This window comes from Anopheles arabiensis, chromosome 2, assembly GCF_016920715.1.
Source record: "Anopheles arabiensis isolate DONGOLA chromosome 2, AaraD3, whole genome shotgun sequence".
In the NCBI taxonomy this organism is placed as follows: Eukaryota; Metazoa; Arthropoda; class Insecta; order Diptera; family Culicidae; genus Anopheles; species Anopheles arabiensis.
Genome location: NC_053517.1, coordinates 31,900,786 through 31,912,983, shown reverse-complemented (window position 1 = coordinate 31,912,983; position 12,198 = coordinate 31,900,786). Strand labels below are relative to the sequence as shown.

Sequence of the window (12,198 nt, the reverse complement as noted above, 5' to 3'; positions counted from 1 at the left end):
CAGCTCTTAGTCGAAACCAGAGCGCTTAGTGTGCTGCTGATAAAGCGCTCGGAGCGAAGCGATTGGAGTCCGTATCTCTGTTTTTTTATTTATTTTTTGCAGATCGAACGAGTATCGCTGCATGGGTGGGAAGTAGAGTTTGGAGTTGATTTCACATGGTGAAGCGTGGTTTCACATTGTGAAGTAAGTCGTTGCCACGATGCATTTCCAGCGAAGCGAGATACAAGTAAATGCAGCCCAAAACATGAGCAAGAGAGAAGGACTAGAAACTCGTGAAATCGGGTCCGAGATATGATTGAAAAGATAATTAATTTCAGCACACTGGCTAAGAGCACGATTAGAGGCGCTTGTTTTGCTCTTGTTTACTGACGGGGAATATATATTTTTTTCGTTTTATTTTAAAGTTATCTTATCGGGGCTAAGCCGAAATACAGCCAGCTGCATTCGAGCCAGCAAAGAGTTGTTTTTTTTTTACATCACACGAATAGTAGCTCTATCGATTTAAAAGAGCACTTTGAACAAGTATTCTATGGTTTGCTAGTATAAAAATGGTACATAATTTTATAACAAATTAAACTAGTGGTTCCTAATGCTAGAACAATTACAAAAGCATTAATCAGTTTGCTGCATGAATTAAGCACTAAAGCTGGCTAGTGTAGTAAAGCGATCTACTATCTCTTGGCCGCCGGTCGCGTCGAGTAGGACTTTGAAGAGGCAAGAGAAAGAGAGTGTACTACCAGCACCTAGTTCGTTATCGACGATCGGCAGACTTTTGATTTTGATTTATGGCTCCACGCCTCAGCACTCTTGCAGCGATACTAGCGATGTCGGCTGCTTTTTTCGGGGCAAACTGCTGTTTTTTTTTCTTTTTGTTGCTATTTTTGCCCCAGGTGCCAGGTACCGGTGAGCTAATCGGTGCAGTTGGAAAAGAAGACTCATCCAACGGGGCGGCAAAAAATAAACTGTATCATTAAATAAGAACAACCGTTTATGTTTTGCTAGGAAAGAAGAAAACTACACCAACTTCAGCTGCGTTGCATAAGATTTTGTGATGACATTGTAATCAAACGGCGAGGTTCAAGCGTTTGAAATCGAGGTAGCTCTCAAACAAATGATACAGGGTTTCCCACGATTTATTGGTTGGTTCCCACGATTTATTGGTGCGTTCCCACGATTTTTTGGTCATTTCCCATAATTTTTTGGTAGCAACCCACGATTTATTGGTCGGTTCCCAAATATTATTGGTCGGTTCCCAAATATTATTGGTCGTTTCCCAAATATTATTGGTCGGTATTATATTATATTATATTTGGGAACCGACCAATAATATTTGGGAAACGACCAATAATATTTGGGAACCGACCAATAATATTTGGGAACCGACCAATAAATCGTGGGTTGCTACCAAAAAATTATGGGAAATGACCAAAAAATCGTGGGAACGCACCAATAAATCGTGTGGGAACCAACCAATAAATCGTGGGAAACCCTGTAATATGCAGAATAATTTAATAATTCACCTGCAACTTCCAGAGATGTCATAGTTCCGGCAGGTTCATCCTGCTTAAAAGCCGACCTAATTATATACTGTATGCATCGAGTCATGAGCATACCCGTCATTATGATATTGAACTTCCAGCAAAAACTCCAAAAATTGGAATAATAATGGAATTTAGCTGAAATACAAACCAAAACTCATCCGTTAAAATTCATTATTTTTGTCATGATTATCAATGTTTTTGTATTACTTCTGCATTAGATTTTCACTATTGTTAGTAAATTCACGTATGATCCTTAAGATCAGAGGCGGATTAAGCACTACGCAAACTAAGCGGCCGTATGGGGCTCCGAAAAAAGGGATCCCGCTCACAAGTAAATTTGATTTTCAATCCATCTCTAGTTTAGAATTCTGAACTTCAGAACACTTCACAAAGTCCTACATTCGTGTGACCGCTTAAGGACTCTGCTCCTGTTAATACGCTTTTGCTTGCCATCACGAAGAATAATTGAGCAATAAACTATAGCCTTTACTTATATATGAAATTAATATGTATAAAAATTTATTATTATAAATTTAACTGGAATGTCACAGTTTTTTATCTTTCATCATTGCTCAGCCTGAAAGAGTTATTTTAGTTTTAATTATTTCAAAGGAACGATCAATTTTACTACAATTACTACTACAGTATTTTAGCCACTAAGCTACTAAGCTATAAGAAACAGAACAAACGCAGTAAAAGAGACCCTCCAGCTACTATACAAATGTAGGAAAGGAAAGTATTGAAAAAAGAGAGTAAAATGTAAAAAGTACCGTCAATTCTTCTTCACAATGCAATTGCACCTGCCAGACGTCCAACAGACGCCGGATGCTTAGTAACCGGTCAACCATATACCTCACACAAATGCACCTCCGCCAAAAGGTCGAAGAGCACATCCAGTCACACATACATTTCGCATACAAACGCACACGTTCATACACTTGTGCATCCGTGGACTTGACCTGTTCCTTTGCCGGTTGGGGTAGAGAGCAAACGAAAAATAAAAAAAAACTCACAACGATATCTCCCATTGTGTCGTCTAATCTATCGAATTAAGTCTTCCCTTTCGACCCGCCGGTGGTCGGGATTGGTGCAGATCCTCCTCGCGGTTACCCCCTTTCGTGATAACGGCACCTCTCCGTACCATCATGCGAACGGGTACATATCACCGGCGCACTCTCTCGTACTATATCTCGTACTACCCACACACACACACATACACTTGCACACACATGTCGTCCACGTTGCAATGGGTTGCGTTTAAATAGGCAGGTCCATCCGGGACACTCTCATCAGTTTGGTACTGTCCACCAGCCCAGCGTGTCCGTCAGCTATTGGTAAGTGTGCGCTCTCGTGGGTTGGTCCCAGTTCTGGTCCAATTGAACTTTGTGCAACAGTGACTAACGGTCTAACTCATTTACACTCATTTAACCGTGCAGTTGACCGGAGTTTGGTGCTACTTTACTAATTTTGTGATTGTGTGTGTGTGTGTGTGCGTGTTTTTTGTTCTTCTACTTTTAAAGTTTAAAAGCCTCAACACCCCCCTCCCAACAAAATCTGCAAAATGGCCCTCAAGTCCGATCCCGTCTTCGAGCGTATTGCCAAGCGTCTGGAGAGCATCGACCCGAACAACCGCCAGGTGCAGCAGGTGTACAAGTTCCGCATCCAGCAGAACGGCACGGTCGTCAAGACCTGGGTGCTGGACCTGAAGGCGGTCAAGCTGACCGAGGGCGATGGTCCGGCCGAGGCCACCCTTACCATGGAGGATGACATCATGTTCGCCCTCGGCACCGGTGCCATGCCGGCCAAGGAGGCCCTCGCCCAGGACAAGCTGGACGTGGAGGGACAGGTCGAGCTGATCTTCCTGCTGGAGCCGTTCATTGCTTCGCTCAAGAAGTAAGCCGGGGCGGGCCCCGCGCACCAAACGGAGCACCGTCACACGTACCACGCGAACATCGAAAATGCCACCCGTCGATGGGCTTGGATTAATTTATTGCAACATTCACACACGCATATACCATTACGCACACACGCAACCCGCAACCCGTAGGAACATCTTAGCCGGCTTCCTCACCCCCGCCTGCGGACGGGATGCAAACAAACTATCGGTATTTGTTTTCTGGTTTGATGCATCGTCCGGGCATCACCAACCACCGCCATATCATGCGCGCCCGGCCCTATTTATTAACAACCTTCCATCGTACATCGCTGGTCTGCGCAACATTTGCAGACACATGGTGGTGTACACAACACTGGGCGCACGCACCACCATCCGCGTTGATTGCGCCCCGTACCAAAGGATTATTAAATGATGCTTGAAAACAGAATCAAATACTCGCTCTCTCTCTCTCTATTCTGCTGTCTCTCATACTTTCACTTATGGAAAGTCTGATTTGTTTGCTTCGTTGCGGTGTTCTTGTTCCTTACTCTGCCCATTTCCGGTCAGTTAGCTTCTTCTCGGCGCTTCTTTTTCGCTCCCGACGCGGTTCGAACGTTTCCCCGCGGGTCGTCTAACTAAACGATCATCATCACCAGCACGATCGCTTGGATTGCATTGTCCGCGTGGTGCCCAGCTCGTGGTTGAATTAATTCAATTGCTCATCGAGCCGGAGCCATGCTCAGATGCAAAGCAGCGGGCCAATATCACTGCAATGATACACCACACAGTGGTCTATTAGGCAGTGGTTTCACTTGCTTCCTGCGAATGGAACTGCGAATGAGAAAACACAAAATTTTAGTATGAAACAAACAATGATTACGCAATTTTGATGCATTTTTTTGGTTGTTTTTTATTGTTATGCGATTTTGTTATTACTTTTTGCAGAGAACTCCGACAAACGCGGTATCATTGTTCAACAATATGTCGCCACCCGATTCATACACGATTCATTTTTCAACTCCGCACCGTAGTTAGCTGGGTTCATATACCATTCCTTTCTTTCGTTTGGTTTCCATCACCTTTAAATTATAACCTCGCTCGCCGTATAGAGAGTGAACATGAACTGGGGTGAAGATAGAACATAAATATCACGTGCCTTAAATTACAGACGTCCACGTAAACGTGACGAAATGAGTCGATCCTGCGAGCGATCCGATTGGGCGTTGGGTTTGTTCAGTTTGTTAGGTAGTGCCACAACCGTGAACTGATAAGCCGCCAGATGTTACCATAATATATGGTAGATAATAAGCTATTTTTCCTACACTTCCCTCCGGCTACCAATGCTCCCAAAATGTTGGATTAGAATGTTGCTTTCTAATGATTCTTCAGAGCAAACCAATAATAAACAATAAACAAGTTCCCCTGTAAACGAACGAATGCGCAGATTGTTGAAATTATGTACATGCACGTTAAGCAGCAACGCAACCAGTAAGTAGGTGGCAGTTTCACGATAAAGTACACACACACACTGAGGGACATTCGCCGGATCAAGCGATTCAGATATTGATAAACAAAAATAATCTTCCAGGGTGTGACTTCCCTGTCTTCAGTAAGCTCTCTCCTCTATGCTGCTCCTCTACCCGCATTCCGACCCTTTGTATTATACAGTCTTTCTGGATTGCTGTGACATGTTGTTGCACAATCTGTTTCACCAATGCGCTTTGGCAAAGCGTTTAAGCCATTCCAAGTCTAGCCAGCATAGGTTGGGGCGCTACTAACGACATCGACCACCATTATCATGCTACATTTGTCTGCTCGTACTGCGCTTCAATTTTCAAACTCTGCGTATACCGCGATCAACACACTCCCAAAGGCGCTAACTAGGCTTTTTTACGGCTATTCCGCATTAAAAGGGCTCGGATTGTGGTTTTAAAAGAGTTTTTCTTTAACCTGCTTCGCTCGATTGTAGCGTACCATATCTTTTCTATTCTTTAATGTGCGTTTATGTGGTTTTTTTGTTTGTTTGCGTCTGTGCTTCCTTTTAGGGCGATGGAAGCAGTCCATCGAAGTGGGAAAATTCTCGGTAGCAGTGTAAACCAATAATAATTAAGTGCTAGCGGATTACAAGGAACCAATAGTGAGCAGTTTTAACAGTGAGATTCGCATATGTGTTTAGGCCAGCTGAGTTTGCCATCGGGCAAAATGCCATAGTTCCGCATGAAGGTGAAGCGGTTTGTTTTCACCCTCGTTAAGATTAACGCAACTTTCCCAACTTCTCAATAAGTTTAAGCTATAGTTCATGAGTGTCTCTAAAACAGTTAGCTCTATCCCCCGCCCCGCAGCATGGCGAAGGGTGGGCAAAGGTTAAGTGTTTGCTAAGGTATATAGTATTAACAGTTCTACCATTCGCTTGCGAGTTGTGCATTGCAATAGTTTCAATAGGACCTAGGTTATTGTTCTTCGCTACACACCATTGTAAGGTTTAGGAGAGTTTGGTTTTTGATTTCGTTTTCGTTTTGGTGACTTTCGTATCGCTCCTCCCTATGATTAAAACGGCTATCAACGGGCATCTATCCGTGACTTTTTTGGTAATGTGTTTTAGTGTGTCTGAGCGTCCTTTCGTATTTGTTTCATACGTTTTTTTTTATTGTAGGGATTGTGTAATTGATTTATTTATAGGCACAGCATTTTATGAGATTTCGTGTTTCAACTTTATCTTTCTCTCGCTCTTTGTTGTTTGTTGTTGTTGTTTAGCAACCATCTATAGTGCTTTCTTCCAAAACAGTTCATCTATTTTGCAATAGCTATCTGTTGCAGCGCGCTATATAGTATGGAATGTTTTGCTTTCTTTTCTGTTCAGTTTTCTTCCACAGGCTGGAACAAAAAGAATCTAAAAAAAAAACTCGATGCACAGTAACGCACGGAACACGTTTGGCAGAGCACGTTCGGGAGCATGAGCTGAGCAAAGCAGTGGAACAAAATGTAATTCTTAAAATACAAGTTACGAAAAAAATCGATCAAACAGCAATAGCTCACATATTTAAAAGTATTTAACAGCTAGATGACTGGTATAAATAAGCTCATGATTCGATTAATATTAACTATAAAGGCTAACAAATGGGAAGCGATGATATGTGCGATACAGGAACTAAATGTTACTAATTTGAGAACTCGACAAAGACACACCGTGTAATCAAGAAACCAGAAGTGGCTTTATATTGGATGCATTTAGCATGTCGCTAGCAACAATCCGGCCAATTAGCGATGTTATTGATAAATAACAGTTCTACTCTATTGCTCAGTCGGTGTGATGAGATGCAATAAAACATGTGCCAGAAGCAAACAAACAAAATTTTGTGAATATAACAATCTCACCCATGCTAATAAATACCAAATGGGGCAAATTAGTTGTGCCTTTTATAAACTGCCGAAAGCGTAGACCCATTGGAACGACCTGCACAACAGCGCCGTTTCCTCTTGTTCGCTCGACTGCCTGTTTTTCTCTCAACGATGGAACTAGTAAAGCTATCCCTCCTCCTCCTCCCGTAGTGCCTTTCTTTTGTTATGTAGAATAATTTAGCGTGTCATGCTGCTTTGGCAGCAGCATAAACTAGAGGCACCGCAACAACACAACCTACCGACGCGTAGCGCCAAAAGCAACAGTGCACGCGTTTTCCCGATCCTGCTTGTTATTTGCCGTCCGCAAGCGCTGGCTGCGGTAGGGGTGATAATTGCTGCAGCTGCTTTTGCAGTCCTTCCAGCAGACCGGTGAGAGTTAGGCAAAAACCACGGCTGGCGGGAATGAGCGGAAATTCCGGCTGCGGAATCGCACGAGCGCTGGCATCCGAGGAGTAGTCAACCGTAGCACTAGAAGCTTCTTGTTCGCTGGAAGCAAGGATGGATGTAGCAGCAGCGCTGACGTCGATCGCTGCTGTTCCTTAAAAGAAACGCACAAAATGGGTTGAACACAAAAGAAACACACACACAAAATGGGTAACAATCATTTCTTACCGGTTTGATCGGACGCGCTCGGTTGCCGGTTACAATCATTGGACAGTTCCATCCACGTTTTCAGCCGGCTGTACATGCGCTGGCCGCACGCGTGGAAGTGGGTTAAAATCTGTTCGCGAAATACTTCCGGCGGATTGGACATCAGTTTCGTCATCGACTGGACCAGCTTTAGTAGCACCATTTCGTTGTACATGCGCGAGTTTTCCTTGCCCTGCTGTGAGCCTGCGATTGTGACACGAAGAAATAAAAGAAAATTATTATTCTTCCCGTACAACCCGTACTCTCCGCAGGGGCCTCCCTTTACTCACCCCGTAGCTTTTCATAGCCCGCTTCATTGAAGTACGGTTCCGCCACGAGGATCAATCCCTGTATGGAAACGATCACCTGCAACAGCGTGCTGGTCGGGCCCCAAACCTCCGTCCCTCTGCCGGACCAGGTACCGAGCAGCGACACACACACCTTGCCATCTTCGTACAGATTGGGATTCAACCGATCGGTGCAGTAGCTGATGTAATGACACAGCGGCGGAGCACGTGGATAGTCCAGCCCAAGCTGAATGTCGAACAGAAACAGCCCATCCTCGTACGGGGTTTTCTTCGGACCTTCGATCATTACGCTCAGCAAGTCCAGCCGGTCCTCGAACGTTCGCACCCACACGCCCGGCGGTAGAGCCGTCCGCAGGAGCCAGTGTTCGCGCTGTACCGCTTTGTAGAAGCTTTGTGCGTTGCTAGTTTGGAAAATGGTGAGATGGAACTTGTGGGACGTTGGTGCCGATTCGATTATCTGGAAGCTTTCGGTCGGGACGCTGGACGGTGAGGATGGTACCGCGTCCGCGCCTACAACGGCCGGTGAGCTGGTCGCCAGCGGATCCGGCTCACTGCCGGGAATGTCCGGCGTACCGACCGGCGACGGCGTCCACGACGGTGGCATTGAGGCGAGGGTTGGCGTTTTCAGCTCCACCACCGAAATGATCTCCTTCAGTGGATCCTCCAGCCCGTAGCGTTCGTTGATCTCTTCCAGCACCTTTATCAGCTGGCCCTTGATGAGCGAACACAGCCGAGCGGAAACGCACTCTCGCGCCAGCTGCTCTCCCGTTTCTCGATCCTCCTGGTCTGGTTTATCTGACTCCGCTTCCACACCACCACCACCACCGGTGGCCAGATCAAACACGGAGCTGGTGTTGTTCAGATCGACATCGTCCGCATTCTCGTTCATCTTCATGCACATGTTGTTCACGTAGTCCAGCTCCATGTTCGCGATGCCGACGTTATAGTTCGCATTGTCGTTTTCCTCCAGCCGCCCGGCCGGACTGCTCACGGCCGGGCTGGTCGGTGTGCTCGGGCTGAAGAGGGCGCGCTGCTGCAGCGATGGCCTTACCGACTCCGGCGTACCGGCCGTCGGTGTGGACGTTTTCGACCCGGACGCACTCTGGTTGAACAGCCGATTCTTCTGGTCCTGCATGCGCTCGACCGTGGTTTGATTGTTCGACTTGCGCACCCGCTCCACCAGCCCCATAAAGTGGCGCTCGTGGAAGAAGCTCGTGTTCATCAGCCGATCCAGAAAGCGACACTTTTTGTACACCAGCATCAGCTTCTTCATGATTTCCTGGTTCTGCAGGTGCGGATTAATGTTGAACAGTTCCTCGAGCCGCGCAATGGCCACCCGAGCCCGCTCCAGGTTGGCCGTTAGCTGCGGCTTCAGCACCACCGACGACGGGGAGCCCGGTTCCGCGTCGCCGAAGTGGCACGATTCGGCCTCCGTTTCCCACGACTCCGCGTCCGAGTCGGCCACGCTGCCCCAGAAGTTGTTCTCCGAATCGTACTGCCCCACCTCGAAGATGTCCTGCGGCCAGCACATGCTAACGAACCCGTCCACCCACCACACCTTCACCATACCGTTGGGATAGTTGTCCAGCACCTGGCCGGCGGTGGAAGCGCCTTCCTCGCCGGTAAAGTTCGCCACGCGTATCACGATCGTGCCGGGGCGGTACTGGAAGTCCGGATGGTCCTTCAGATCGTACACGCTGACCTCGGACTCCCCATTGTACGACGGCTGCGGCTCGGACGTGCACGTGTACGTGCTGAACCACTTGACGCGCGCCGTTCGCCCGTGATGGTCAACGTCCTGTATGACACCGTAGTCCCGGAAGGAAGGATTTTTGGCCGGATCCGTATTGCCCGCCAGCACGAAGTCGCCCGGGAAAAACTCATGGTCGTCCAGATGGTGGATCGGCCGCAGCTCGGTAGACGGAATGTTCGGCTCGATCGTACCATCCTGCCAAACGACGGTGGCCGTGCTGTACACGACCAGCGCTTCGGTGACCACCTCATCGCCGGCCGCTGGAAATCGATCGCCCGCAAACTCGGCCGTCAACTGACGGCGTTTCAGCTTGCGCACACGCTTCGCAAGCAGGGGCGACTTGCGCGGGCTAGTTTTCGACGTGGCCGAGCACGACGAAGCTGCCCCGTCCGAATGCTCACCCTCCGCGTCCGTTTCCCATCCTTCATCACTGTCCACGCTCGTGAGCTTTGTGGACACTTTCTGAGCCCCGTTCTCTTTCCCGGCACTGCGCGCCGACAGCTTCGCACCCGCGCTGCCCGATTTCGTTCCTTTTCCGCCTTTCTTTTCCTCCTCTCCGCCGCTGATCGCTTTGCTGGTTGGTTTCGCTTTCCCTTTGCTCTCTTGCAGCAGCTGCTCGCGGTACTTGCTGGTCATGTCTTTGCGCCACGCCTGCTTCGAGCCGATAATGTCCGTGTCTTCGAGCTTGAGATAGTTTTTATCGTTTATCTGCAGCATGCACGATTCGAACAGGTTCAGCTTCTTCAGGCGCTTCAAATCCTCGCCGGTAATGTACTCGGGCGGTTGCTGCAAACTCCCGCCCTCGGACAGCTTCTGCTCCAGGTCTTCGCTCGACACCTTGCACTGCCAGTGTACGGAAACGCCCTGCAGTTCCACCGACTGGACGGTGAACTTGCGCTCGAGCATGTAGTTCTTCCGCGACAGCTTCATCTCGTTCGACGTCGTGAGCCACTTGCCGTTGGCCAGCTCGCTCATCAGCCCCACCAGCTGCTGGCCGGGGTAGAACAGTGGTTCGGCAAAGAATCCGCGCCGGAAGCGCATATTGTGATCGCGAAACATTCCCAGGTCGCTGGCGGGACACACCTCCACCAGTGAGCCGCAGGACGATCTGGAGCAGAGTACAAGCGAATGAAAGAATTAGTGTGATGAGCTTACAACACTCCACGCGCGGTGTTTGCACTTACTTAAGGACCAACTTCTCGTTGATGTGTTTTGTGCTGCCTACCCACGAATCTAGACACACGGCACTGTCCTTGGGCATGGAGAGCAGCGGCCTAAGCCGGTCGGAGGCCACATTACGCACGACGTACTTGGTGCCGATGATGCGTAAATCGGCCCGCACCGTTATCTCGTGACAGTAGCCGCGCTGCGTGTCCCGGCCCGGTACCATTCGGCGCACCACATCGCCCGGCATCAGCGTCCTGTCCGCTAGCCCCACCTATACAAGTGCCGGCACAAAACAAAAATGAGAAGAAAGAAAAAAAAACTCGAAAGTAAGCAACCGTTGGAAAAGGCGACGAGAAATTACATAATCTACACATTTGACGACCATAGTCGACCACCACCGAAAAGCAACCGGCAACGACTGGCTCACCTTGCGCTGTTTGATGATTTCCTCACGGCCGTCCGGATGCCAGCAGGCACGGATTTCGCCCCGCTTCGGTGCGTCCTCCTCCGTCGTTTCTTCGTCGCTCTCGTCGTAGTTGTCGAGCACCAGGCCGAACTTGACGTGACCGTTTTTGGGGGTGAGACAAAATATTTCATCCTCGTAAAAGTATTGATTTTCCTGCTCTTCATCCTCCTGCTCCTCCGCCACTCGCTCTTCACTGCGGTCGTTCCTTCCTCCTTTGTCGTTCACTTTTTCGTGTTCCACACGATCTTGCTGCTGCTGCTGCTGTGTTACGACGGTGGTGGTGGTATGAACTTTCCGATCGGACGCAAGTGGCCCCGTGGCCACCGTTTGCTGACCGTGCTGCGTATGATAAAGCTGCGATGGTCGCAATCGAAGGGCAGGCGCTCCGTCACTGTTCAATCCTGGGCCCCCGGCGTTGGCAGCGACCGCTTTCTGCTCGTTGGGGCTGGGGCGGCTTTTGATGATGGCTGCCCGTTCCGCGCTCTTCACTTTCTCCATTGTGTTATCACTGGGCGCAACACCACGCGACGTCGTATCAATGGTGAATGTGCAGGGCGGGCGCTAATGGCACTACTGGCTACCGTGGAAAAGCAATGATGAAAAACTTTTCTTGTTTACACAGCTCACACACACACACACATACACACTAGTCATACGCACACGCAACTATTGTTTCGCGGATTTCCAACGGACAGAAACGGTCTACAATTTTAACACACCACTAATTTCGGCACACCAAGAGCAGTGGAAGTCTGGGCGCATATTTCGGATATCCTGTCATGTGCTTCACGGCGTACTTGTTCGCTAGTTTCACCAGCAACAAAAATCGAATGTATCTCCTTCTGCTCCAAACGTCAAACGCACTCTGTTTTTTTTTTCTTGGAATGGAAAATTGTGGAAGGAAAACACTGACAATGGGCTTCTAAAAAGGATTGCAGTCAGTGGTTCTTAATTTGCAATATGTTGTAAATATTTTAGGGTATACAATTTTAAAACAAAACATATCTGTAAATTATATGAATTAAAAACAGTGTCATTAGACGAGTTGCGAGTTTGGT

At 48.2% G+C, this 12,198-nt stretch overlaps 2 protein-coding genes across 4 annotated transcripts; one reads left to right on the top strand and one right to left on the bottom strand.

Annotated features, from left to right (window-relative positions):
- Window positions 1-2,759: 2,759 nt before the first annotated feature.
- On the top strand, window positions 2,760-3,870 carry LOC120893345 (peroxisomal multifunctional enzyme type 2-like). The gene is made up of 2 exons (XM_040295160.1): window positions 2,760-2,875; window positions 3,062-3,870. Exon 2 carries the CDS (start codon window positions 3,103-3,105, stop codon window positions 3,436-3,438), a length of 336 nt encoding a protein of 111 aa, XP_040151094.1. The 5' UTR covers window positions 2,760-2,875; window positions 3,062-3,102; the 3' UTR covers window positions 3,439-3,870.
- A 431-nt stretch (window positions 3,871-4,301) lies between these two features.
- On the bottom strand, window positions 4,302-12,013 carry LOC120893344 ((E3-independent) E2 ubiquitin-conjugating enzyme). 3 transcript variants are annotated; one of them, XM_040295157.1, is made up of 6 exons: window positions 11,784-12,012; window positions 11,102-11,717; window positions 10,692-10,945; window positions 7,737-10,615; window positions 7,429-7,650; window positions 4,302-7,354 (listed from the first exon to the last, which is right to left on the bottom strand). In XM_040295157.1, the coding sequence occupies exons 2-6, from the start codon at window positions 11,636-11,638 to the stop codon at window positions 7,107-7,109; spliced, it is 4,140 nt and encodes a 1,379-aa protein (XP_040151091.1). In that variant the 5' UTR covers window positions 11,639-11,717; window positions 11,784-12,012; the 3' UTR covers window positions 4,302-7,106. The 3 variants fall into 3 exon arrangements, with proteins under 3 accessions (XP_040151091.1, XP_040151092.1, XP_040151093.1); XM_040295158.1 differs by having other exon boundaries at window positions 11,801-12,012; XM_040295159.1 differs by having other exon boundaries at window positions 4,302-7,348; window positions 11,102-12,013.
- Between the last annotated feature and the right edge of the window lie 185 nt (window positions 12,014-12,198).

Coding starts and splice junctions, on each gene's coding strand:
- LOC120893345 (XM_040295160.1), top strand. CDS start 3,103: ATGGCCCTCAAGTCCGATCCCGTCTTCGAGCGTATTGCCAAGCGTCTG.
- LOC120893344 (XM_040295157.1), bottom strand. CDS start 11,638: ATGGAGAAAGTGAAGAGCGCGGAACGGGCAGCCATCATCAAAAGCCGC. Junction 10,616..10,691: donor AACGAGAAGTTGGTCCTTAA/GTAAGTGCAAAC, acceptor ACTCTGCTCCAG/ATCGTCCTGCGGCTCACTGG. Junction 7,355..7,428: donor GAGCGCGTCCGATCAAACCG/GTAAGAAATGAT, acceptor GTTTCTTTTAAG/GAACAGCAGCGATCGACGTC.